The sequence below is a fragment of the Apiospora marii genome, assembly GCF_038362585.1.
Source record: "Apiospora marii strain CBS 49790 chromosome Unknown utg000005l_segment0_segment0, whole genome shotgun sequence".
Taxonomy (NCBI): Eukaryota; Fungi; Ascomycota; class Sordariomycetes; order Amphisphaeriales; family Apiosporaceae; genus Apiospora; species Apiospora marii.
The window spans coordinates 3,634,632-3,660,713 of record NW_027117377.1 but is presented as its reverse complement, the minus strand read 5'-3'; the positions used below and the strand labels follow the sequence as shown (position 1 = coordinate 3,660,713).

The 26,082-nt window shown below is 53.2% G+C and overlaps 7 protein-coding genes across 7 annotated transcripts; 1 reads left to right on the top strand and 6 right to left on the bottom strand.

Annotated features, from left to right (window-relative positions):
- Positions 1–988: 988 nt before the first annotated feature.
- On the top strand, positions 989–1,861 carry PG985_009038 (uncharacterized protein; the record flags this gene model as incomplete). The annotated part of the gene is made up of 1 exon (XM_066828806.1): positions 989–1,861. The coding sequence occupies one exon, from the start codon at positions 989–991 to the stop codon at positions 1,859–1,861; it is 873 nt and encodes a 290-aa protein (XP_066683718.1).
- Positions 1,862–2,801: 940 nt separating this feature from the next.
- Positions 2,802–7,462, bottom strand: PG985_009037 (heat shock 70 kDa protein 2; the record flags this gene model as incomplete). The annotated part of the gene is made up of 3 exons (XM_066828805.1): positions 2,802–3,995; positions 6,657–6,678; positions 6,738–7,462. 3 exons carry the CDS (start codon positions 7,460–7,462, stop codon positions 2,802–2,804), a joined length of 1,941 nt encoding a protein of 646 aa, XP_066683717.1.
- Positions 7,463–9,069: 1,607 nt separating this feature from the next.
- Positions 9,070–10,165, bottom strand: PG985_009036 (Alpha/Beta hydrolase protein; the record flags this gene model as incomplete). The annotated part of the gene is made up of 5 exons (XM_066828804.1): positions 9,070–9,495; positions 9,572–9,849; positions 9,906–9,946; positions 10,003–10,045; positions 10,102–10,165. 5 exons carry the CDS (start codon positions 10,163–10,165, stop codon positions 9,070–9,072), a joined length of 852 nt encoding a protein of 283 aa, XP_066683716.1.
- A 738-nt stretch (positions 10,166–10,903) lies between these two features.
- On the bottom strand, positions 10,904–13,491 carry PG985_009035 (uncharacterized protein; the record flags this gene model as incomplete). Its single annotated transcript, XM_066828803.1, has 5 exons — positions 10,904–10,978; positions 11,043–11,155; positions 11,248–12,773; positions 12,840–12,961; positions 13,075–13,491. 5 exons carry the CDS (start codon positions 13,489–13,491, stop codon positions 10,904–10,906), a joined length of 2,253 nt encoding a protein of 750 aa, XP_066683715.1.
- Positions 13,492–14,582: 1,091 nt separating this feature from the next.
- On the bottom strand, positions 14,583–18,828 carry PG985_009034 (RAVE protein 1 C terminal-domain-containing protein; the record flags this gene model as incomplete). The annotated part of the gene is made up of 6 exons (XM_066828802.1): positions 14,583–15,044; positions 15,104–15,354; positions 15,412–15,658; positions 15,708–16,136; positions 16,189–18,477; positions 18,559–18,828. The coding sequence occupies 6 exons, from the start codon at positions 18,826–18,828 to the stop codon at positions 14,583–14,585; spliced, it is 3,948 nt and encodes a 1,315-aa protein (XP_066683714.1).
- A 1,122-nt stretch (positions 18,829–19,950) lies between these two features.
- On the bottom strand, positions 19,951–22,002 carry PG985_009033 (N-terminal binuclear Zn cluster-containing protein; the record flags this gene model as incomplete). Its single annotated transcript, XM_066828801.1, has 3 exons — positions 19,951–20,782; positions 20,855–21,281; positions 21,345–22,002. The coding sequence occupies 3 exons, from the start codon at positions 22,000–22,002 to the stop codon at positions 19,951–19,953; spliced, it is 1,917 nt and encodes a 638-aa protein (XP_066683713.1).
- Positions 22,003–22,828: 826 nt separating this feature from the next.
- Positions 22,829–26,015, bottom strand: PG985_009032 (Sfi1-domain-containing protein; the record flags this gene model as incomplete). The annotated part of the gene is made up of 2 exons (XM_066828800.1): positions 22,829–23,441; positions 23,587–26,015. The coding sequence occupies 2 exons, from the start codon at positions 26,013–26,015 to the stop codon at positions 22,829–22,831; spliced, it is 3,042 nt and encodes a 1,013-aa protein (XP_066683712.1).
- Positions 26,016–26,082: the final 67 nt, after the last annotated feature.

The window sequence follows — 26,082 nt, the reverse complement described above, 5'->3', positions numbered from 1 at the left end:
CGCCAGCCCCTTACCAGCTACTCCCTCTTCGTCGACGCCAGCCCTTTTCCTATACCGCATACCGAAGCTATCCCCTCGCGAGGACGCACTCTAGTGTAGTACGCCGTCTAGTGTACGCCCTACCGTCGCTAGCTAGAACTCTCTCTCTCTCTCTCTCCCTCGTCGTCTCCCTCGTCGATACCACTCCCAACTCCCTCCTCCACGCCGTACGGCTACCTACGCGCGCGTACGGCTTCGGGCGGCGCAGCACGGGCCCCCTTTGGCGCCGAATTGAGTCAGTAAACGTTTTTCTTTTATATAAGGCTTGGCGACTTTGGTACTATTACTATAGATGGAGCTACCATACCTATTTCGAGGAGTGTGAGCTTATGGCTGTACGCCACATAACTGTTATGAAAGCCACATCACCAGCCACACGATAGTTCTCTAGAGTAAATAATTATGCCCGCAGCGATTGCGATCGCTGATAGATAGATAGGCGGCGGAATAGTTCACTTATTCAGAGAGTTCATACACTTGAAAACGTCATCAACGCTCATTATATGTCAACGCCCAGGCCTCGCTTCCCCCAGCTGCCTATGTACAATTAGTGTATTAATGATTATCCGTCCGTGCCGGTACAATTTTGGGCAGCCTCAAATTGCAAAGGTTGGCGCAGGAAACGGATTTGGAGAAATACTCCCCATTGGCCCAGGCATCGGCTTGCTGTCTGCGTATCACAGTCACGAGGCACCGCTGCACCATCGACATTCCCGTGGTCACTGCATACTGCGAGTCTGCGCTGGTTTGGTGGTGTGATGGTGACGAGACCTTACCTTGAGAGCCAATTACCCCACGGATCCTTCCCTCCCCCCCGCTCGATCCTACCCGTGGTTCATCTTGCCCAGCTCCCGCAAACTGTTTGATATCTACCTAAATATCCAAACTTCGAGGCTTCGCAAACCACACATACAAACCATTGAATCTATTCTACAGCACTGCATTCACAATGGGTTGGTTATGGGCATCTCCTGAGCCGTCAAAGGCTTCAATACACGACAAGACGAAGACGTCCGCCGCCGCCACCCCATCTCCCGCGCAGCAGCCCGAGAACGATTATGGCGATCCGGAGATAGCCAAGTTCATGGCCCAGGTCCAAAGAGAGTTTGGCAGCGGCAGCAACAGTAGCAGTAGCAGACCCGCCGAGCCATCGCGACCGGCCGCCACCGATGCGCCCAAGACCGCCGACTCCGCGCAATCAACGTCGTCGTCGTCGCTCTGGAGCTCCATCTGGGGAGGCTCATCGACCTCACAATCGTCCGCCACCCCGTCCGACCACCTGTCATCCCACTCTCCCTTCTCCCCTTTGAATGACACACCCACTAGCACGAGAGACGTGAGCGCGACCCCTACTAATACCGCGCAAGCTGACGACCCGGAGCGCCCGCCGCCGCTCGACCCGCTCTCCGAGTCGCTCCTCCCGACGACCATGTCGTGCCGGCAGGCCTTCGATGCGGCCTTCTACTGCCAGGGCGTCGGCAGCCAGTTCCACAGCATCTACCGCGCGGGCACGGTGCGGACGTGCAGCGAGCACTGGGACGACTTCTGGTTCTGCATGCGCAACCGCACCTCGTCGGGCCCCCGCCACGAGGAGGCCATCCGCGACCACTACCGCCGCCGCGAGTGGAACAAGTACCGCCCCGGCCGCCCCAGCAGCGCCGACGTCTGGGAGAGCCGCGACGAAAAGGTCCCCTACGACTCGGCCTTCCGCCAACGGTACGAGGACCCCACCATCAGCGACGAGGAGTGGCGCGTCAAGGAGATCGAGAATCGCCGCGCGGTGCAAGAGGCTCTGGCCAAGGAGGAACAGCAGACTCGGTGATGCCAGCAGATCGGAGGCGGTTCATGTGGTCGGGTGTCTATGCCATAAGCAACGTAAAAACAATTCACGAATAATGCTACAACCACGTATCTCCATTATTCATGCTAGTAAACCCAAACGTCAAACTCTGCGTAGCATGACTGTGGTAAGGTCCCAAAAAGATTTTGTGATACTACTACAATTGCTCCCCGTCTCACCGTGATGCTGCCTTTCCACAGACCATCGTGAACGAAAGCAACCGCCGAAGGCCAGAGTGGGAAAATGAGCAACGAAGCCATAGCGGCCACTGGATAGGACTGGCATGAACTAGCCAACCTGCAGTTTAACCCATGGCATAACCAAAATGCTTCAATAGGACCACCAAAATATTCTAGGCTGTCATGAGGGTTGGCTGTGGACCTTTGATAAAGACGCTGGTTATTCCATGGACTAAGCAAAACTCCGTCTCAGACGGTTATTCCACTTCCCAGTCGTAAGTTTGTGCATAGGTAATGATGCCTGGACATGATTCGGGGAACTTCTGGTGTACTCAACGGCAGACTTCTAGGAAGTATGGTTATTCCACTGAACACACATTACTACTGCCATTACCGTATGGTAGCGCGAAGTAGCTATCCACACATGAGTAATTAAGGCACAAAAAGTAGGCCAAGAGAGAATCATTTATCCAAGTCACAGGAAACAGTGCTAATCATCATAATCATTAATTCACACAGGGAAAAAAGAGAGTATTATGAACTATTCGTCATTGAATCGTCGGATGATTGCTACCTAAAGTACATCCATGCAATCGTGAAACCTCAAACTTTTGCCCTGAACATCATTATGTAGGAAATCTAGTGCAAACCCCTGTCCCAGACTACCTCTCAATTGTGTCAAGGACACCCGTGAACGCCGTAACGAAGAAAGAAGGGTATTATGTTTTGGGGAAGTTGACAATTTAGTCGACCTCCTCAACGGTGGGACCGTCATCACCACCGGCACCGGGGGCAGCGCCACCAGGAGCACCGCCGGGCATACCACCGGGCATACCGGGGCCACCAGCTCCACCGTAGAACTTCATCATGATGGGGTTGGCGATTCCCTCAAGCTCCTTCTGCTTCTCCTCGTACTCCTCGCGAGAGGCAGCTTGGCTCTCGTCGAGCCAGGCAACGGCCTTGTCAATCTCAGCCTTGAGAGTCTCCTTGTCGGCAGCGTCAAGCTTCTCGTCGACCTTAGAGTCGGAGAGAGTGTTGCGGAGAGAGTAAGCGTAAGACTCGAGACCGTTCTTGGCACCAATTCTTGCGGCCTCCAAGTCGTCTTCCTCCTTGTATTTCTCGGCCTCAGCCAACATACGCTCGATTTCCTCCTTAGAGAGGCGACCCTTGTCGTTGGTGATGACAATCTTGTTGGACTTGCCAGTACCCTTCTCGAGAGCAGAGACGTTCATGATACCGTTGGCATCAAGATCGAAGGTGACCTCAATCTGGGGAACACCGCGGGGAGCGGGGGGGATACCAGTGAGCTCGAACTTGCCCATCAGGTTGTTGTCCTTGGTGCGCTGGCGCTCACCCTCGTAGACCTGGATCAGGACACCGGGCTGGTTGTCGGAGAAGGTGGAGAAAACCTCGGACTTCTTGGTGGGGATAGTGGTGTTGCGGGGAATGAGCTTGGTCATCATACCACCGGCAGTCTCGATACCGAGAGACAATGGCGCAACGTCGAGCAGCAGAATCTCATTGGTGGACTTAGAGCTGGTATCACCGCTAAGGATAGCAGCCTGGACAGCAGCACCGTAGGCAACAGCCTCATCAGGGTTGATGGACTTGTTGGGCTCCTTGCCGTTGAAGTAGTCGGTGATGAGCTTCTGGACACGGGGGATACGGGTGGAACCACCGACGAGAACGATCTCGTGGACCTGGGACTTGTCGATCTTAGCGTCGGCAAGGACACGGTCGACGGGCTGAAGGGTGGATCGGAAGAGATCCTGGCACAGCTCCTCGAAACGAGCACGAGTGATGGAGGTGTAGAAGTCGATACCCTCGAACAGGGAGTCGATCTCAATAGAGGTCTGGGCAGACGAAGAGAGGGTACGCTTGGCACGCTCGCAAGCAGTGCGGAGACGGCGGAGACCACGGGCGTTGCCGGACAGATCCTATAGAAACTGGTTAGTAACTGCTGAACTAATCTACATGGCAAAGAAAACTTGGAACATTTGGAAACATCCTCCAGGTCCATGGAAGCATCCTCCGGTTCAAGGTTCTCTGAGTTCTGACGGTGGATGACGCTGTCCAGATGCTTCTGGAAATTCTTCGGGTGCTTGTACTGGAGTCCGCATGGCTCGCAGACGAAAAACTCAGGGTCACCATTGGCCGTCCGGATGTGGGCAGGACACTTGTTGTGCTTCCGGAGAGCTGAGGCAGAGAGCAGAGACGTCACAGATCTTGCAGTAATGGATCTTTTGTTCCTGAGCTTCGTACTGGGACTCAGGGATTGTGGGTGCTCTGAGGTTTCGACAGTTCCTGAGATGCCGGGCAGTCTTGTTGTGGCGACGCAATGTGGCAGCGTCACGACAGGGAACTTTGCAGACAGAGCAGTGGTGCTTCTTGCTTTGGACAGCGTCCAACTGATTGGCGCGAGTCTTGGGGGCGTGTTTGGCATTCTTGATCCGCTGAGCTTCCTTGAACTGAGGGGTTGCCTGTTCTCGGAGGTTCTTCTGGTAGACAGACTGGTAGACGCGGTTCTTCTCCAGACGAGCAGCGTCCATTTGCTCGAGTTCTTCCCGGGAGAGCGTCTTCTGATCATCGAATTTGACGCCTTCCAGGAGAGAATTGTGTGAACAGAGCCCACCCCATTCGAATGAGTCCTTGGGCCATGGACAGTTGTCTCCGAACCCGTAGTCTGCTTTCGAACGCATAGCCTATAGTGCGCAGCTGAATGCAGCCTCGAGCAGAAGCACAAGAGACTTGATGAGGACACCATCTCCAGCAGACGGAATCGGACAGTGGCAGAGGAGTCGCTTGTGGGCAATGTAGTAGCCATGTTCTTCCACAGCTTTCCGGACAAATCTTGGAGCGTTCTTGAGTTTGTCGTGATCCTCAAATCGAACCCGGACTCCTCGGTGACGAGCAGTTCCTGAGCCGCAATACAGGAGGGGAATCCATCCGAGAGCAGGTTTGTAGAGGATGAGCAGGTAGATACCCCAGACATTCTTGGGGACGTCGTCAGGAAGAGAGAGGATCCAGTCCAGGGTTGGTGGCTTGTCTGAATGGACGGCGTCCAAAAATGGACAGCAGAAGGTGAAGTTGGCCAGCTGGAATACCCGACTAAGGCGTTCCAGAGAAGGATACAGCGACAGGTAATGTGGGTTAAGCCAGCTATCTGTCTGGAGGAGAGACCAGCACAGATTGATGAAATATTGAGTAACTGCATCTGGAGCAACTGATGGACCAGCGTCTGGGGAATTCTCAGGAACATCTCGGATAGCAGAGGAGAGCTGAGGAAAGATGCCTCGAATAGCTGCGGAAGCAGCGGCAGCAGCAGAGGAAGGATCAGGAATAATCTCTGGGATAGCAGGGATCTCAGGGATCTCAGGAATAATCTCTGGAATAGCTGCAGGACCAGCGGAAGCAGCGACAGCATCAGAGGTAGTCTCGGGGACAGCAGTGTCTGGAGCAATGAAGTTCAGGGAAAACTCAGGAATGAGGTTGTCTGGGGTGTTCTCAGAACCGGCAGCGACAGAAGAGGCTGGACTGACAGCGGTGGAGTCCGGAATGACAATCTCGGAGTCCAAGGAAATCTCAGGACTGGCAGCAACAGTAGAGACTGGACTGGCAGCAGTGGAGTCTGGAATGGTGACAGGAGAGATTGGAGATGCAGCGGCAGAGTCTGGGATGGTGACAGAGCGCGGAGTGGCTGGCGCTGGGGGCATCGTGACTCTGGAGGATGGTGTTTCCAGACTGATGGGCCAGGAGGGTGAGAGGAGCTGAGCCCAAGCTTGTGGTTATTTATGTCGTCCATTGCTGCCAGTGACTTCCTGGAAATCCGTTCCTGACTTGAGAAAAGTCCAGACATGATAGGAAGGTATGTGTCGATTCCTGAGAAAGGCGATCTCAGAGTGGGTGGAGTTGGGGGTGGCTTCCTGACTGAGGGCGAAAAAGCTGGTCTGGTGCGGGGTGACTTCCTGTGACTTCCTGGCTGAAGGCGGAGACCGCACCATTGTGACTCATAGTGGGTCCTCAACAGGTTTGGTTGGGGAGAAATTGGACGGCGTTCAATCCAAAAAGTGTGTTCTGTGGAAGGTGCAGGAATTGACGCATGCCAGAATGGAAGGTCTGCCAGAGGATTTGCAGAGTGTGAGGAAGTCTGCGGAAGAGCCGAGTTCTGCTGGGGAGCTGAGTTCTGGAGAAGAAGTCTGCGGAAGAGCCGAGTTCTGCTGGGGAGCTGAGTTCTGGAGAAGAAATCTGCGGAAGACCTGAGTTCTGCTGGAGACCTGAGTTCTGCTGGAGAGGAAATCTGCGCAAGACCCGAAATGTGTCGTCTTGGAGAAATCTGCTGTCTGGGAGAAATCTGCTGTCTGGGAGGGGGGAAGAAGTGTTCCAGGTTGGAAGATGGCCAGTAGATGTCCTGCAAATCATGCAGTCCGCCCACGTCGCAATGCCACACAGTTTAGAGTCATGATGGACGGCAACCAAATGGAGAATGATGTCGTGATCGACCTTGAACCGTTGAACCATAACTTACCCGATACCTACCGAGGAGGAGCAAGGGGAGGGGGATACATAGGGAAGAAACAGCAAGGAAACTTGGCACGAACTTTCTTATTTTTACGCTTGAACCTAAAGAAAAGACATGTTAGCATGTGCTGTGATGATATCAAGGAGTAAAGGGTACATACTCATTAACGAAGTGGTTGACGAGACGGTTGTCGAAGTCCTCACCACCCAAGTGAGTATCACCGGCAGTGGACTTGACCTCGAAGATACCTTCCTCAATGGTGAGGAGAGAGACATCGAAGGTACCACCACCAAGATCGAAGATGAGGACGTTGCGCTCACCCTCAACCTTCTTGTCGAGACCGTAGGCAATGGCAGCGGCGGTAGGCTCGTTGATAATGCGGAGGACGTTCAGGCCCGAGATGAGACCGGCGTCCTTGGTGGCCTGACGCTGAGAGTCGTTGAAGTAGGCGGGGACGGTAATGACAGCGTTGTTGACGGTGCCACCGAGGTAGGCCTCAGCCGTCTCGCGCATCTTGATGAGGATCATGGAAGAAATCTCCTCGGGCGTGAAGTTCTTGGTCTCGCCCTTGTACTCGACCTCGACGACGGGCTTGCCGGCCTTGTCGATGACCTTGAAGGGGAAGTGCTTCATATCGGCCTGGACCTCCTGGTCGGCGAACTTGCGACCAATCAGACGCTTGGCGTCGAAGACTGTGTTCTGGGGGTTCATGGCGACCTGGTTCTTGGCGGCATCTCCGATGAGACGCTCCGTGTCCGTGAAGGCCACGAAGGAGGGTGTTGTGCGGTTACCTTGGTCATTGGCAATGATTTCAATGCGATCGTCTCTGAAGACACCCACGCAAGAGTAGGTGGTGCCCAGATCGATACCGACAGCAGCGACCATGTTGGCGGTTGTGTGTTGATGTGGGTTGTGTGTGTAGGATGCGGGTGTGGAGGTGGGGGGTTTACTTCGTGGGAGTGGTGAAGTAAGGTCCTATTTAATGGGCAAGGACTAATGTGTGGGAGAAGAGAAACAAAAAAGCTTTCTCTGGGAAAATAATGTGTGTGTAGAGGGAAGATGAGAATGTAGAATGAAGATCGAGAGCAGTGGGAGGAATTCTTTGCCTACCTACTTATGGGAGTGAGTGCCCCACCATGAGTTCTCGAGAAGGTTCTATGGCTTTCCGTCTAGCAACAGCCTGGAGGTTCGCGCGACGACTCAGGCATTCATGCGAGGTCTGGGAGCATCTACCAAATTCGGTGGCCCCAAAAAGAGCTCTGTTTTCAGGTACAGCCGCTACCCAAGCCCCCAAGCAGATTTTTTCCCTTACTTTGCACCTTGGGTTCCTTGATTATTATTTTTTGGTCACTGACAGTCATGCCATTTGCCTACTGACGCTGAGGTCCTAGAGGTCCAAGATGCTTCCAGATTTATTTTACTATGGGCCCTGGGCCCTTTCACTTTGTACCCCGCAGTCCACATTACATCATGGTGCTATGTCATTTTGATCTTTTTCCAACCTCGCTGTTCCATTTGGCAGCCTTACAGCCTCAAGCCATTCGGTGCTAGCAGGTAACCTAGCACAAATTGTGCCTTGGATTGCCACTGAAAATTTTCAGATCCCGTTGCCCCAGGCACCCGGGTCATTCGAATGGGGCCTCCCGGATGCCGGATGATGGCGCGGGCATTTGTGCATTCCACAGGTCTCTTCTGCTGTCCATAGTGAAATGAGTGACATGAACGCTTCTAGTAGTAGATCTCTTGCTCTGTCAACCCGGTGATGAAACAAACGGTGAGATTAGACGATGCTGCCAGCTTTGGTGGTCCAAGCTTCCGAGTACTCACACCCACTTGCCCACAGCTGGGTCGGCCGCTGGGACATTATGTTGGTCAAGTATCCTCAACGCTCTGTCCATTGGTAGATCCATGGATGCCACCAACCACCGTTTATTCTACGGGGCATGTGCAAGCAGTCACAATTGGGAAGTCTGTTTATTCCATTGGATGTTAAAATCACTGGAATAATCAGTGAATTATAGTACATAGGCAATCTGGAGTAACCCTTTGGCGTAACCATTGGACATGACAAATACTGAAGTGAGGCTGGACTGGCCAGCTTTGATGTTCCATTCAATGATGCTACTAATACGGAGTACAAGCAGAACTTTGTCCTACCCTGCAGGTGGTCAACCTTATGGGCATAGCTGCATGTACCAAAGTACATGACAAAGAATCACATTTGGCTCCATTCAATGGGATCATCACGAATGCCCTCAGCATGCAAGTTAGGGGTGCTCCATTTGGTCAATTGCCTGTTATATATGCTAGATGAGTACGCACTTCGTCGATCCCTTTTGATTCTCTTCTCAACCGTCATCTATGCCTTATTGTAGCCCCAAAATTGTCTTTGGCATCCTTGTCTGCGTTCAGAGCCACAATGGTCTGGAATGTACAATGCCATCTCCCAGCTCGACCGAACCCGGCATTCGTCGTTTATGGCTTCCAATGGCTTAGCACACGTGCTCCAGCTTCTCCGGCTTGTTGTCCTTGTCGCCCAAGTCCGTCTTGAGCGCGCGCCCGAACAGCTCGAGCAGGACCTCGAAGCAGACCTTGGTGATGGCCGGGTCGTAGCGACCCTTGCTGAGCTCGTCGCGGATGAAGGCGTGCTGCGCCCAGGCGAACTCGTAGAAGCTGAACACGACGCCGTGCTCGCGCAGCTTCTGCCGGATCAGGTCCCGCCCCGCGTCGGGCACGTGCGTGTCCTTGATGCCGAAGATCAGGGCTGTCTCGGCCTTGGTCTTGTGCAGGAGGTCGATGGTGTGGTTGCTGTTGGCCGGGGCCTCGGACGAGGTGTTGGCGGCGTCGTAGGGGCCCAGCGTGCGGCTGTGGACATCCGTGGCGAAGTAGGTGACGCAGGCGTTCACGCGTGGGTCAAGCTATCCCGGGTGTTAGATACATGTAGATTTCTCCCACTGGTATAATATGAGTAGGTACTCAGATGGGCCAACTTACAGCAGCACGCAGAGCCAGGTGACCGCCAAGACACATACCCGTAACACCGATGCGCCCGGTGCAGGTGGGGAGGCCCAGGAGGGTGTCGACGGTCCTGCGAGAGTCCTCGTCGTACGACTGGAGCGTCTTCTTCACCTTCCATTCGTTGCCTGCATCTGTACCCGGCCCATCGTAGGCCAGCGGCTCGGGGCCGGTAAAGTCATGGTACGACGACGGCGCAGCAACGATGTAGCCCTGGCCGGCAATCTGACGGGCAAACCTTGCAACAGGTCCGGTCACTGCGAAACAATGAGCATCACATGTAGAGCTAGTATGTAGCGGCTATTGTACGTACCTTGGTAAATCTCGCTGAACAGCGCAACACCAGGGAATCGACTGGACTCAAGTTAGCGATGACTGGCCCATAATTCGAACAACATGGGAGGCCTTACGCGTTGGGGTATTGCGGGACAGTTGGGTGGAAGAGGAAGATTCCTATTCAGGTCAGGCACTAAGTCACCATGGATATAGACGTGGGGGTCTGTTCTCACTCATGGAAGACTCCTTTCCGTCCGCCTTCGTCTGCACGTCCACATGGCTCTCCGTGATCAACATGTTGAATTCCTTGGGGCTGGCTCGGGAGATGCTAGGTAATAAGAGTCCTGTACAGTTGAGTTTTGATTGTCGGATTGGCTTCACAGTCTGTTCACGGCGGAAAAGATGCTCTTAAGTACCAAATGTCAAACCTTCTCAACAGTCATAATCATTCGACTGCTATGCAAGCCCCTCAACTCGATCACACATTCTCCAAGTGGGGGCTGAGTAATTTGGCGGGGTTCTCGACCAAGTGTGTACAATCCGGCCTTCTAACTGCGGATGAACTACATGTTGCATTGCAATTTGGCAAATATTCAATAGGTATAATAGTATTGTCTATTAAGCTGTGATATCGAGATGTGCCCTCGGATCCTGAAGATTGAGTATACACTTCCTAGTATCTCGTATATATTAGCGATAGGCGCCTCGCGCCTAGAAGGGTACGACCGTAACACCCGTTACCAGCTGCTCCCTACTCCCTCTCTCGTCGATACTAGCCCCTTTCTTATTTTATATTAAAATAAATATTTATTTTTATTTTATAAAAAAAAAAAAAGAAATTATATTCTTTTTAATTTTTTCTTTTTAGAATTTTTAACGATTAAAATAAATTTATTATAAACTTTTAAAAGAAAATTATAATTTTATTATATATATTTTTTATTTCGAAAGGTACGGGGCGTTCTAGCTTATTCGATATTAACTTTCGAAGATGGTAGGGAGCTCTTTAAATAGAGCTAAATATATATACCGAAACTAAAAATGTGCTACCTTGCCGCTCTGTAAGAGCAAGTTGACAATACTCAAGAATCCTTCTCCCAATATGAAACCCTAAAAGCGCGGTGTCAGCTCGTATGTCGTACTCGGAGCAGGATCAGTAATGAGGGTAGCTTACCGAAGCCAAGACGATCAAGGGCGTGTCTTGTTTCTTCAACAGAGATCTCCAGACCCAGCTCAAGACACCCCCGATGGTCCTCGCCAGTGTAAACGATGGGACGTTATACATGCCTGAGATGCGATTGTCAGCAGTTGCGCGCACTTCATCTCCCACCCACAGCCAACCGTGGTGGGTCGAGGTGGTGGGTGGTTTGTTAACTTACCCACAGCAACAGCAATGCCTCCCGGGATGTATACCTGCCACCACTTGCCCATCCCTTTCGTTCGCAGAATGGTGAAGAAGCCGAATACGACAGCTGCCCCAATGGCCCATTCCCTTGCCATGGGCGGTAAGCCCTGCCCCGTCACCAGGCGCGCCGTGAAGATCCAAACATACGCTGTAGGGACCTCAAACAGCTCGCCAGGCACCTGGTACACGGCCGTATACAATCGATAGATGAATGCGCTCACAACAGCACCTACCGTCGCTCCGATGACTTGGCCCCAAAACTGCGCCTTCGGTGCAGCACCGAGCAGGTGGCCGGTTTTCAAGTCTTGCATGAGATCGCCGGCCTGGAGCGCGCCGGCCTCCGATACGGCGCCAGCAACAAGGTTGATTAGGACGCTCGACTTGTTGGATTGAGGAATGATCAGGGCAAAAAAGAGCTGCGCCAACTTTGATATGCCCGAGACGGGGTTGAGATCGGTCTCGCCCAGCGCCCGCACACCCATGATGCTCAAGACCAGCGCCATCAGGATGGCTATGATGTTGGCGTAGAGTGGCACCAAATCGCCAAACGTGATGTGAATACTGGCAACACATACCAGTATAGAAACCACGAGGCCGATACTCACGGTCTTACTCCCGACCAGCTGCTCGGGAGGCGCGTCATCTTCGTCCCAGGTTCGTAGCTCATCGTCGTTCTCGTGGAACCTGGGACTCGGAAGCAATTCTGATGTTGAGCTTCTCCTGCCCGTCGAGATACGAGGATCTCCCTCGTCCGAGTTCAGCGCCGAGTAACGGGGTCCTCGACGCTTGGATCTGAGCACGTTTTGAACACCACCCTGATTGTACCTCTCTATGCTCTCTCGAACAAAAGCCGGCCCGTTTTGGAAAATAGGCCGAGCAGCAACATAACCCAGGCTGATGACGGAGTCGGCGAGCATTATTGCTAGAGAAATCCAAACAATCCAGCCTTTGCTGCCAGACTCCCAGTCACTGATGGGTCCCGGTGCCCAGCCACGGTTGTGCGCTATGGGCGACAGTATACCCCAACCCACGATGGCACCGATCAACATATGAATCGTAGTGGCAGGTCCCATGATAATGCCCTGGCCGACATACGCCAGGCTGGGATTGAGATCCCAGAGCCATGTGGTGGCAGCGTGAGCACCGAAGATGGGAAGACTACGAAGAATGGGGAAGAAGTAAGTGAGCAACGTATAGACACCAGAAATGCCGAATGAGATGAGCAGTAAGCGGATGTTAGCGCCCCAACTGTACTTCTGCTCCGGCTTGATCTGAGATTCCCCGTCGACGAGCGTTCTCACTTCGTCGTCATCGTTGACATCTTCATTCTCTACCAGGGGCCTGTTCTCCAGGGCCAGGCTGCCGAACGTGGCTGCTTTTGACGGGTCCAAAGCAGCGCCGTTCTGAGACTGGCCTTGACCATGCAGCACCCCTATGAGCACGGCGGTACTAAAACCGCTTGGGAACTTGAGCTGCTCTCTTATGATTACTTGACGCCGGCTGGGTGTTATTAGTCATTACATCTTTACCCTTCTTTGGCGTGTGTGTTGGCAATGCATCACTTACAGTGGCACAGCAAATACAACGCCAAAATAGCACAAACCGAGAGACCATACGACCAACTTCCACATGGGCAGAAACACAGGTCCCTGCTCCTTTTCGGAGAGTAGGTAGTTTAGAGCTGGCATCTATAAATCCGCCACGTATTAACGATTCATGCTCCGTACGACCAATGATCAAGGAGGAAACCCGCGCATTCTCCCCTCGGACAGATTCAAAGGAAGAGGGAGGGACTACTCACCACCCCGACAAAACCACAGCCCAGGGGCATAATGGCCATACCGCCCGCCACGGATTGCACGAGCACGTTCTCCACGGGCGAGAAGGGGAACTCCAGGTAGGGCGCGAGAACCCGGAACATGCCGAAGCCCATAAGACTGGCAGGCATAGTCATCATCGAGACCCAGCCGCTCTGCAGGCCGAAGTACATATTGGAGAAGCAGATGACCAGGCCGACCGCCAGGCCGACGGCGACGCCGCGGACGGAGAAGTGACGACCCTCGGGAAGCACCCTGAGGGCGGCGGGGGGTGCCGTCGCCATCCTCATGGTCTGCTGCGGCGGGGAATGATCGTGGTGGCCGTGGTCTGTGACGTCGTCCCCTGATGTTGCAGCCGATGGCGTGCGCGGAAGCTCCGAGGCAACAGCCGTGGAGGACATGGCGCCCTGGAGCCTGCCTCACAGGCTGGGCGAAATCTCTACTTTTTGGATGGGAATGGGAAAGCAAAAACCACGATCTATATATAAACGAGTTCAATCGCTTAAAGATGAGGTTCTAATAAGTATTCGTTTCAGCGGTAAGAGAAGAACAGTGCAAAGAGGAGAGAATGAAGGAGAGATGGATATAGATAGCGCGTGATCCCTAGGTTAGGTATAGATAAAGAGTGCCAAGTGCGGCTCTTTGCTTTGGGGGAAGAGAGCGGGCCCGGGATTTGAAATTAGTAGGTAGTTCAATCGGAGGACGGAGATGGACGGTTGACTGCAATACCAATGCTGATCCAGATAAGGCAGGCCCTTTTTCGGCTAATACAAAACACGATTAATAAGGCATCATCCATTCCACCCATGAGTAAGGAAGGGTCTGGTGGCCAGGATCAACATGATGCCAGCTAGCGCCAATGACGACCCCCCGAAACATTGAAACTAGAAAACCCGCTTTCGTCCGCTGAGCATACATATCTGTGCAACCCGGCACCCGGCAAAGGCTCCCCGCCCGCATCCTACAGTATCCTGAACCAACTATCGGAACTGAGCTGGCTAGTGCGACGGCGGGAACGATGACGGCTGTATGCACATATATCTATAACTTGTCTTCGATGGTGTAACTCTCCCATCGACACAAATGCAGATACAGATCGCCGTTGTACGACGGTTACACAGGTGGAAGCTCAGAGAGAAAAGACACCAGCCCTCGCGCGTGTCGAAATAAAATGCACGCCACCACCTAAGGCTCATTAGACTAACTATCTTTTTATTCTAAAAGTTAAAATGAGTTCGTTATTAAATTGTAATAGATAAGTGTAAGTTCATTACGAGGTCGTGGAAAAAAGGAATACGTTATAAACAAGTACTATATTTAATAATAGTCGAAGCTATTCACGGTGTCGGCAACAACCCCTTAACTCCAGTAGTTCTCATCCTTACCCGGAGCCCCCCCCGAGTGAAAGCAGAATGCAGCACGCACCTAGAAATACACGAGACACGCGCGGCCTGCAATGCGTAAACAACGAGACGATGGACAGGGTAATCAATCAGAACCCGAAACTATCCAAAAGACTGCTCGCGTCAGGCTCCTCGAATACCGTGGGTGTCTGCTGCACCTTGTTCGTCGGGTGGTGGCCCGTCTTCATTTCAATGTCCACGGGGCTCAGGGGCATATCCGCCACCACGAGCGAGCTGCTCCTACGCAACATCTTCCGCGGGTCAATCTCGCCGCCCAGTCCTGGCTGTGCCTTTGGCGTGCGCAAGAACTCCCAGTTGCGCACGAGATCTAGGCCCAGCAAATCGCATCCCATGCGGTCGTAGAGCCGCGCATTGTGGATGACAAAGTCCCATTCTACTTTGGGTGTAACCTTCGACGCTCCCCGAAGTGTTTGTAATGTCTTCTGTCTCAGCTGGTTATACAGCACAATTAAGGCGGGGTCGTCAGTCAAGAATGACTTGGCCTTGAGGTCTGGGGTTGACGGTGTCTCAAGCAAGGTGAAAACAGGAGTCTGTCCTCGTGGTTAGCATGCATTATCCCGCTTGTCTCGGGCTTCCGCCGTATGCTTACAATTAAGGCCCGAACAGCCATGTCACGCCGTCTCAGCATCCAGAAGGCCCATGATGCAAGCCATCGGTTACCCTCTTGCGATGCCACTGCGAGCACTTCGTTCTCCAAAAGTCTCCTCATGACTGGCCCGTCGTCCCCTTCGTAGACCCTGGCAATAGCAATGGCCAACTGCAGATCCTTAATCTGATTCAAGCAAACGTTCACGGCATCCTGCAGATGATCGGCAAGAAGGAAGAATGCCGCGGCATATTCTATCCGGGTGTAAGCATGTACAGTCTCTACGCGTGAGTGGTCTCGGGCTAACTCACCAAATCGCCGCTTGCTAAGTAGCGCGTAGGCATTCTTCAATGCCGTGGTCTTCCACTTGGGATCCTCGAAGTTGTTTGCCAGCAGCTTCTGGGTGGCAGCCTGTTCCCTGTTTCCGTAGGCCATACGCCAGAGACCCTGGAGAACTGTCTTCTTCTTCAAGGCAAGGTAGAAAAGAGTGCAGTCGACAGGGCTCTTGGTCTCGCTCTTCGTGTACTCGTTACGAGCCACGATCTCGAATTGAGCTTTCTGTTCAATTGTTAGCTCAGCCAACACGGATGGTTCTTGGACGACTTACTACAGCTGCAGCGTCTGTTAGCCACATGAAGATGCCGCTCTCTCTTGCATTTTCCCACAGCATGGAGCCGTGGTACTGCCGTGAGACGAAGTCAGTCAAGATGTCTTGACTGGTCGAATGATAGCCCCAGTTGATTTCACGCCAAGACATATGGTACTCATTCGTACGACCTTTCCGAAGTGCATGTTGTCGGAAGAAGAGCATGAAACGCGCTGCATTCTCATCCATCGAGCGTCGCTGCTTCTCTACTAAGCCGAGGCATTCCACTATATCAAGCAACTGTATTTGCTCATGGCCTGAAAGCTGTGGCAGGGGGATCTTCTGCAGCTTTTCGCAGATGCTGAGAGCGATATCCTCAGTAAACGAATCCTCACTATCGTCAAGGGCTAGTTGCCCCATTAGGCGCGAAGACTCGTTGTTGTCATCGGTCTACGATTGGGTCAGTAAGCAATAACGTACAATGCATTTCCGTCAAACTCACATTGCCGCCGAGGTAAAAATGTGATAAGTCGAGGCCCAAGTAGTCATCGATAATATCGCCCTCGGCATGGTATTTCAGGGTATGGTTCAACGATAACAAGATGAGCTTCACCAAAACGTTCTTCCCAGTAAGCATACACTGACTGAGAAACTGAGGGTGGAAGATGGGTAGTGGTCCATTGAGCCTCTGGACCACCTCGAAAAGGTCTCTGGTCGCACCCTTGCGCATTGGGAGGCGGCTGTTGTTGACGATGGAGCTTGGTGGCTCAAACATGCGGTCATATACGAACAGCTGGTTGCCAGCGCCAATAACCAAGTCGCCGCCGCTCAGCCAGGTCGAGTCGCCGATGGGATGAGGGGTGAGTTCTCGGAGATTGATTTCTCGTACCTGTGCCCAAGCAGGACCCTTGTTCAGATAGTCAAACCGCATCTGAGAAAGCAGGATGACTCGGTATGTGAATCCAACTGCCAGGATCGACTGGGAATCGGGGGTTGATGTCCAATCGAGGTCTTGTATGGTGTTGTGGCTCCCGAAATCCTGTGCATATTCAAGCCTTGCACCACGGATATCCCAGATTGTGACCTCTGACCGGTTGGTGTTTACCAGTGCCCCTTTCTTCATAGTGCTGCCACTGACCAATGCGGGCTCATTGATGCCGGTTTCCATTGCCGCAGTAGAAAGCCACTCCACCCGGCTGCGGTTTCTGTCTACCCGCGCGGTCCAGAACTCGACTCGTCCAGAGTGCGTGTAGGAGACTGCTACATCTTTGGCAAACACATCCAAAAACCCGGAGCTGACCGGTGAGGCTCCAGCAGGGTCCACGGGGAGAACGTAGGCAAGATCGCCCGCGTCGTCCAGGTTAAAATTGCAGAACACGCGTATGGTTGCCGCTTCCGTTTTGTGGCCATTGGTTCGTGCTTTCCCCTGGTCCATAAGTGGTAGCTTTACTTCCCAAACGACACCTCGTTGATCGGAGGTGATAGTCGCAATGTGGGCGGTAGAGACCTCATCTACATCAGGCCGTGGAAGGACCAAGATGCAGAGTGGCTTGCCCGGGACTTCGTACTTCTGCTCTGCGAGCAGAACCGGAGCCGACGGCCTACAGTCCCACAGGCAAATCGCATCGTGGTGTAGGAACACGACAAAACTACCACCGCGGAAAAGACATATCCGGTGGATGTGTCGCTTCTCTGGGATGACGGCTTGACGGAGGAGCTTCGTATCGCTCGACTTGACGGCATGCCTCCAAACCATACTCTCACCTTCTTCAGTCCTCGAGACAATGGCACGCCCGCTGAAGTTGCGCACAATCTTCTTGATGGAAGCCGAATGGCCAGACCACGTTGCGCGATGGCTCAGGCGGCCTGGCTTCAAGGTAGGGTCAAGCAAGTCCGCTATATTGCTCTCATATACCTCTACTTTTCCATCAAACTGGTGCAGCAACACGTACAGATGACTTGACGACCTGTTGCAGTAGCTGGTGATCTCAACATGGGGAAAACTCTTATTTGTTCCCATAAAATCAAAGTCCCTAGATTTGACGAGTGCGACAGTGTCGATGTGGTTCGCGCTCTTCGATTTATGGCTGATGTTCTCGAGCGCATATGCCGCCATGTTGCCCCTTCCATCGAGGACCACACATATCTCAGTGTCCCTATTTGCGATAGATATGAGGTATTGTAGTTGGACATCTTCCTTCTCTTGCACGTTAGCCCTTTCCTGCACTGCACTTTCTGTCGCGGCAGCCAGGTCACGCTGGTTTATTATGAAGGCCCAGCGCATCTCGTTGCCTGGGGTGTTTCGAAGGGCGTCATCTTGTATAGCTGTTGCGAGATCAATCTTCCCCCAGAGGCGTTGCGGTTCCCGGTTAAGGCCTTCAGCACCAGTCCACACGCGCAAGGTGTTGTCGGCGCAAAAAGTGTACAGAACATTCTCAATGGTTTGGTCTACATGGAACGGCTTGCGCCATTGCATATTTGTCACTGCGCGAGGATGCGGTAGGTAGCTGAATTCGAAGTGTACCTCCTCCGAACCAAAATTTAGTCGGCGCCAGATCTTGACGAGGCGGTCGTGATGTCCAATAGATGCAATGTACGCCGAGTCGTATGATAAAAAGGCAGCTTTCACGGGGTTGGCTAGGTCGGATTTCCAGTGAAGTGCGGGATCCGTTGTAGACGTGTCGTACAACCAGAGGGAGTTGCGGCCGACCAGAAGCTCCTCAGAGCTGCCCCAAGATAGAGTCGCACTGGATGGGGCATCTTCAATGTCGAATGAAGACTGCAGAGACCACTACAACACATTTTGGTAAGATACACGCTGTCTAGTTTGGCGGGGAAGCATTATTATACTCAAGCACCAGGACGAACGAACCTTGAGGGCATCATCGCTGTACTCTAAAGGTTTGTAGACCCTGACGGTAGCGCCTGTGCAGGCAGCTATTTTCCCCGATGCTTCGTCGAAAGCGACAGCTTCTAACTTGCGCTCGTCATCGTCATATATGGTTTGGAGAATGGCGTCGGGGCCGGATAGTATGGTCAGGGCATTGCCAGTAATGTAGACGACGACGCGGTTGCCCTTCCAGTAGCCCGTCGAGAGCGCCTGAAAGTTCGCCTCAGGCTTTCCTGGAAGGACGGCCTTCATGCTCGGCTCTGAACATCCAAGATCACCGGGCGGACATTGCTGGCTTCGTGCAAGTTGACTAAGTAGTGGCCCTCTTCGCGACGGGTTCGCGGGGCAGGGTTCGCAAGACACGAGGAGTAGAAGTAGTCGGCCGAAATATGTCGTAACTAAGCGCCGTAGTGTGGTTCAGCGACAGGTTCACTGCGAGTTGGTTTCGGCGCTGTGGTGAGGTTGAAAGGTCGAGTGACGGTGGTGAGATGTTGATGTTTCGGGGATTCCGCTACTCGGATTGCGACGTGTGTTGCGAGCTTGCTCGTTTAGCTGCCACATGCACGGCCGACAGGACTGACAGGACAGGGGTTTCGGGTACGTATAGCAAGATGAAACTGATCAATAACAGCTGCACCGGCTTCTTGCTTGCAACAAGCGACAGGCAGAATTAACAAGATTGCATGCAATATACAACAAACTACATACCAATGCCAATCAAAAGTCATGGGGTAATGCAACAACTCAAAAATTCAATTGCGGCTCTTGGTGGCCTCCCAGTGCAGGTGTGGTTAATTAGTCGCTGCAAGGCAGCAACACACATCCAACGATAGCTCCAGTCGCGTTAACCTTAGCTGTCATCTGAACGAAGCTCTGCTGCAGCATGACGTCCACTTGGGCCCCCGGAAAACGCGACTTCCGGGGCTGGAGTGGGCCCGTGGGTATGGCATTGAACGACAGCTGTTCGGCAAGTGCCGCCCGCCCTTACTTACTTAGCACTCAAGCGTCCGTCCTTACGCAGGCCGCTCAATCATGAACCCATCAAGCTCTTACCGAGAGGATTTTTAAGGCCGTTTGCCAAAAGACAGCCTCGCCAAATTACTGATCGAAGCGTCCAGGTACATCGTCCCATATGATCTGCCCCTGAAATATACGAGCTACCCCTATCCGAGCTGCGAAAAGGAATAAGGGTAGCTCGTATATCCTAAGGGTAAGTTCTTAATTTTCCGTATATATTTAAATTAATTTTTAATTATAAATATTTATATTTTAAAAAGTATTTATAATAATATTTATATTAAGAATATTTTTTTCTTTTTTTTATAAGAAATTTTTAAAAAAAAAAACCCTTTTTTTTAAAATAAAATAGAAATATTATAACCAATCGAACGTATCTAACAGATCAAAATTGAAGTAGTTGCTGACGTCCGTCGCAAAGTCGACCGTGTTCCAGTCCACCAGGGGCGCCGCATCGTCCGGGCCGGCCCCCCGGGGCGGCCCGTCGAGCGTCTGGTCGAGGATGTGGCGGATGATGCGGGCGACGGTCTGGCAGAGCTCGCCGTTGGGCGCCGAGGGCCGGATCCACTCGAGGAAACCGACCAGCAGGCTCAGCTGCTGGATGATCTGCGACCGCTTCGGCAGCGGCTTGGCGGGGAAGGAAGAGCCGGCGGTGGCAGATAAAGGAGAGGACGATGTCCTTCTGTCGCCGGTGGTATCATTACGAGACGGTACGGTGACATCCATGGCAGCGGAGGACGCCACCGGAGGAGTGGCCAGTGGCGGCGGCGGCGACGGGCTCAGCAGCTCCATGCTCAATATGCCACCGGCTGGTGCAGCATAAGACATCACCTGAGTTAAAGAGCAGTTGACATTAGCATACGACGAGAAGATAGAGAGTTGATGCCCCCTACTTACTAGCCACTCGTAGTCGCCCAGAATGCCCTTGAACCAATCACGATGCGTCCAGAAATATATAGTCAGGGATACCATCTCAAACGAAACGGCCAGCAGTTCTGACCGATCGCTTTGGCCGTGCTTGGCATAAAGCCGCTGTATGAAGAAGAGGTTCTGGAGATGCTCCAGGCGAACCAGGAGCTTAGAGTATCTTGTGGCGGAGTCGAGTGCAGTGTCTTCGAGTTCATCCAGACGGAAAACCAGCACCTCGGGAAAGCTGGCGAATGTCTCGAGTTGCCGTTGGCGTAATTGGCTTAGAGTACCCATAGATTAGTTCTTGATGGGCTCTCATGCTTAGAAAGGGACATGTTGAACCGATACTCACCTAAGGGGGGCGGCAACATCACCGTGCATCTGACCCAAAGAAATATCCAGGATGTCATTCCGGATGAAGGCCATCATGCCACGGGCTCGCATAATCGTCACTCCCTTCAGCTTGCCATTAGAGAAGTGCCTCTCGTCCGACATTTCGGGGCTCCTAGCAACTTCTAGCAGACGGGCCCTGTCGCCTAGAAGTATGTCGTCGTCAATGTCCAACGGGAGCGGCGTCGACACATGCCTAGCGTTGAGTAAGGGTGGTCGGCCGGTGAAGGAAGATATCACCATGTCAATGTTGTAGATGCAGGCAAATAGCCTTCTCTTTATCTCCGACGAAACGCTCGGCTCGTATGGCATGGTCCTCGGTATACAATGCAGGCCAAGGAACGTTGTTAGAGCCACGAGCTCTGCGTGAGCCCTCCAAGTTTCCAGGCCTATTTGCCAATCGTCAGCATCTCGTTAAAACCCTTCATCCCCTGAGAACACGGTTCACTCACTTGCGTCTCCTGAGACGTTGGACTCTAACAACGTATACCGGAAGCATACGAAGACGAACAGTGTATTGGGAGGTGCGCATAGTTTACGGCAGATGTCCATGCACTTTGAAACACAGGTGGTGAAGCGAAGCACCAGCTGACGTCCAGTAACAAAGTCCTGCCCGATCGGGTCCATATCACCATCCCGCGTCAAGGAGGCACTGAAGGCCCAATACGTGAAGAGGATACCGAGGCTTTCCCAGCGCATATGCCTGCCGCAGAAGGAGCCCATGTACTCCTCGGGGTCCTCTTGGTCCTCAAAAAAGCGAGTCTTGGAGTTGGAGCACAGCGTACTGGCCATCTCGCGTAGATGGGGATAGCGCCGCGTGCCTTCGAGAGTGGCGCCAAACGCTTCGTATAGCGAGGAGGCGAGCCGGAGGCGGCCACCGGGGAGCCAAGTATCATTCGGGTTTATGTTTCTTGCAAACAAAATTTCGCTTGTCGATCGTGACGGGATGCACGAGAGAACCTCGAGGCACAGTTTCAAAGTCTCTTCCGATTCCCGTGGGTGGCTGGAAGCCGACGAAGCCGGCAAATCCGACGGGTCAGCCGACAGGACCGCAGACTCGGGCCGCGATGGCGTCAGAAGATGTGTCTGTGCCTCTTCAAAGACAGGCATGAAGCTCGTCGGGCCCAAGTACCCGGGTGGAGAGTGGCCAGGTAACCCGGTCTCGGTTAAAGGGGTTGACGACGTCGGCCTGGTAGTGATAGATTCACTATAAGCCGTCGTAGACAGCCGCCGGCGTTTTTGAGCCGACGCTGCAGTGGACGGTGTTTCTACTGGGAGTGTATACACACATTTCTCGGCTCCGCCCGTCACCCGACACCTTTGGCAGACTGGTAATACATGGTCGCAAGCCACCTTCCTCTCATGACACGGCACACACGCCTGTTTCCTACCATTCCTACGCCGGGGTGCGATCCGAGGGGATGATAGCTGATGAGGCGAAACCATTGAGAACAAGTGTAACCGTTATTAGATTAGGAGTTTCGTTACTTTTCGAAGCTCTTCTGGACAGAGTGTGTGCGGCGTTGCAGATGCATAGGTATGTATAGAGGCTGGGTGGGAATTCGGCTTTCGGCTTGAAGAGGCCGGCTTTCGGCTTCAATTATAGCCGGCCCACCCTCTACGGCGAAGTCGATTCGAACTATCTATCCTACTACCCCTGAACAGCTTGCAGCAAGCTCCAGTTTCTGCAAATCACATAGCTCTTCAGCAGATGGAAGGGAAGTTAATAATGTAATGAACACCGCATTAAAGAGCCCTAAACAGAATATTCTTCCTCCCAGTTTGACCAACTAATAACCACCTATAACCAATGGGGTATCAAATATTTCGACGCCTACTCATGCACATTAATCCTTGTCCCATAATCTTACTCTTACGCCGATGGTTTTATACATCACAGCATCTCCATTCGAATCCGTACAACACACTCAAGCTCTTACTGTGCCCAAGACACCCGTAGATTCCGTCTCGACCGGCCACCCGCACGGTTGGCCCTCAGTTCGATCGCGGACCCTCCCAGCACCGAGTCTCTCGCCGGCCACGCCGCCTGTCGACTGGGCACGGGTGCGAGCGGAGTAGTGGTCTGTTGTCTCCCAAACGAGCCGAGCAACAGCTGCGGCCTGCCCGGGGTAGGAGCATAAGGCGTGCCCGCCTCGACTTCCGGCTCCGGCGCCGGCTCCAGGCTCAGTTCATCCTCGGCCACATCGGCCACATCTTCCTCCCCGCAGATCTTGGAATCGAGACGGTGGCTCTCTTGTCGCTGTAGCTCGCCATGATGAGAATAGGAGACTCTTTGGCTGGAGACGCGCGGCCTGCTGCTGCGCATCCTCCACAATATCCGCGTCGCCCTCGTGGGGCTGATTCGGCACAGGCTTAGCCGCAGCACTCCCGTGCCATGCTTCAAAGCGTTGTCGAAGTAATCGGCGGCCACTCTTCTCTCGGATGTTATCCACTGTATGCCTGCGGCTGCTGATCTGGAGTGAGTTGAGATTCCATACTCGGAGGGCCTTGCCCGTGCTCCGATTCTTCCGATACTGTCCGGCCTCAAACTGCATATCTTGGATGGTCAAATGCCGTTCTCTCCAGGTGTCGATGGCTCGCTGCTTGATAGTATCATTGCTCATCAACCCCAGTTGTGTCTTTTCCTGCGCTCGTCTTCTCCAGGTGTCGAACGTTTCCGCAGTTGCCACATACTCGCGACCAGCAACAGCATCTTCTAGTGCTACATTCATATACTCGTAGCGATCGAAACTTGTTTGTAGTTTATCTCGCCACTGAGCGATGCAGTATTCGCCCATGCCCCTTTTGACTCTCCGCCGAACCTCCAGATGGGCTTCCTTGAATCTCGCTTTCCGCCTCTTCTTGGCCAAGGTCCTCCATACAAGCACCGTATCGCGGGCCCTGTAGTAGAAATTCGCACGTTCGCTGTACTCTTCAAGCTGCTGTTCCTTGTTGCTGTTTTCGTCGGCAACAGCTTGCCAGGCCGGGAGTATCTCTGTCATCTTGTAGAAGAAGTCGGCCCGTTCGGCGAACGACTGCATTTGTTGCTGTTGTGGGAGGTCCCCAGCGCTGAGCTGTCGCCAAGCGTCGAAGGCGTCTCCTTTCATCGATACTTGAACGGCGTGCTCTCGAGCCTGTGCTTTCCAGGTGCGTAGGGTTGTTGTCGCGGCACGGTAGTAATCAGCTTTGGATGCCCAATCTTGTCGCATATCTCCTCTCCGTCTCGCCTCCTCGGCCACAAGTCTCCACTTTGAGATGGCTTCGCGTTTCTTGCGGTCTTCGTAATACAAAATAGCGGCTCTGTCAAAGGCTAGATCACGGAAAGGTGTGTTATACCATTGCCAGAAGTCGCCCTCTTTCTTTGCTTCTAGTCTGCGCCCTGCACGAGCTTGGGCAAGCCACGGCTTCAGGACACCTTCGACCCGGGCTCGCTTCTCCATTTCCTCTGCTTGTGCATTTAAGCCGGCAGACTCCGAGGCGGCAGCGATCCACTTCTGCAATGTGATCCTGGCATTATCCTGCTCATGCTGATGAGCGTGACTGGATACTCTTATATCCAATGCACCAGACGTGCCACGCCACGAGTCGAGAGTAGCATGCATGACATATCCCTTCACCTTCTCGGTGTGCGTCTGTGTATATTCTGCCCAGGCTCGGAAGAAGCGCATCCGCATAATATGTCTCCTAGCGAGCATCGTACGTTCGTCTTCTTCCTCCGGCTCGTCCTGTACCACATCGACGGCTCGAGGTAAATCCTCATCACTCTTTGCGAGCTGAGCGGGCAATGGGAGAGGCGACCCCAGTGGAGATGCGGTCGATTCCACCGGGGCTGAAGCCGGCCTCTCTGGCAACTCAATGGGCGAATCTGAGCCGTCGTTTGATAGTATTCGTTGCTGCAAAGCTAGAGCTAAGACCTCCAGCCTGGGCCGTACACCAAAAGCTTTGGATTTGAGCCCCATCTCGTGAGCCCGCAGGGCGACGCGGGCTTTGTCCTCTTCCTCGGATGCTCTGTTAGACCACCGAGTGAACACACGAGACTTCATGAGGGTCTCGTGAGCTCGTACCGCAAGCTTAGATAGGTACAAGTCACCTGCCACTTCTTCCTCGGACTCTTCTTCTGGTGGGGGTTCCGGAAGCGGTTCAGGTGGATGCTTGGCGCATTGTCGCCGCCACCGAGCCAGAATCTTCTTGGAAGTCAGTATTTCATAGGTTCGACATGCTATCGTTTCAATGCGCTTTGAATAGACGTTCGAAGGTATATGACTGACAGGGGCCTCTTCGAGCTCGGCAGCAGCGTCTTTCCAGTACAGAAATCTATCTTCGGCCGTGTCGATGAAATCTGCCTCCCTCGCGTCGTGAAACATTTCCAGCTGCATCTGCAGGCCGGATGATCGAGCCTGCCATTGCTGGATGTTGCTGACAGCGGCGAATTTGGTGCGGTGGTTCTCGAAAGCAATTGCACTTCTTTCAAGAAAACTCTCAGCTCCGACTGGCGCATCAGGTCGCGCAACGTGACGTTCCTGAGCACCAGGCGGATTCGCACCCTCACCCTCCTCCGCATCCGTTTCACCATCCACGTCTAGGCGATCACTAGTGTCGTCATCGTCGTCGGACTCGGTTGCGCCGTCTGCATCGTAGGCTAGGTCTGGATGATCGGATCGTGAAGAAGAGAAATCGTCGTCGTTTGTATCACTAGCTGAATCGGTTGTTGAATCCCCATTGTCGTCGAATCGGATAGTGCAGTTCATGCGACGTAGCCACTCCTCGAACGATCCTCGAAGTGTCTCGGCATAGGTGCGACTCCCGAGCTTGAAAAAGAGCGTGGCTTTCCGCTGGTCGACTTCAGTCTTAAGCCCTTGTTTATTGCAGACCTCCGAGTGGGCAGCGTACAAGGCGGTTACAGCCGTGCCAGCGCCAGGAAGTAACTGCTCGGCTCGCTGAACAACTTCAAAGATGAGTTGCAGCTCGTTGTCGTGAAAGTCTTGGGGCGCAGGCCCAACCATTGCGGGCGCATGAGCGTTGTGGTGTGGTGTTCCATTGGCGAAGAAGTGCTGACTCTGTTCCTCGGAGCTATTTATCTCAGGGATGGTAGAGAGCGAGCCAGGGTCAGAGCCACTGGCCATGTTGAAGAGGTAGCGATTAGTGCAGCGAGCATTCTCCTCCTCATTGGACTGCTCTGGCTGGACAGCT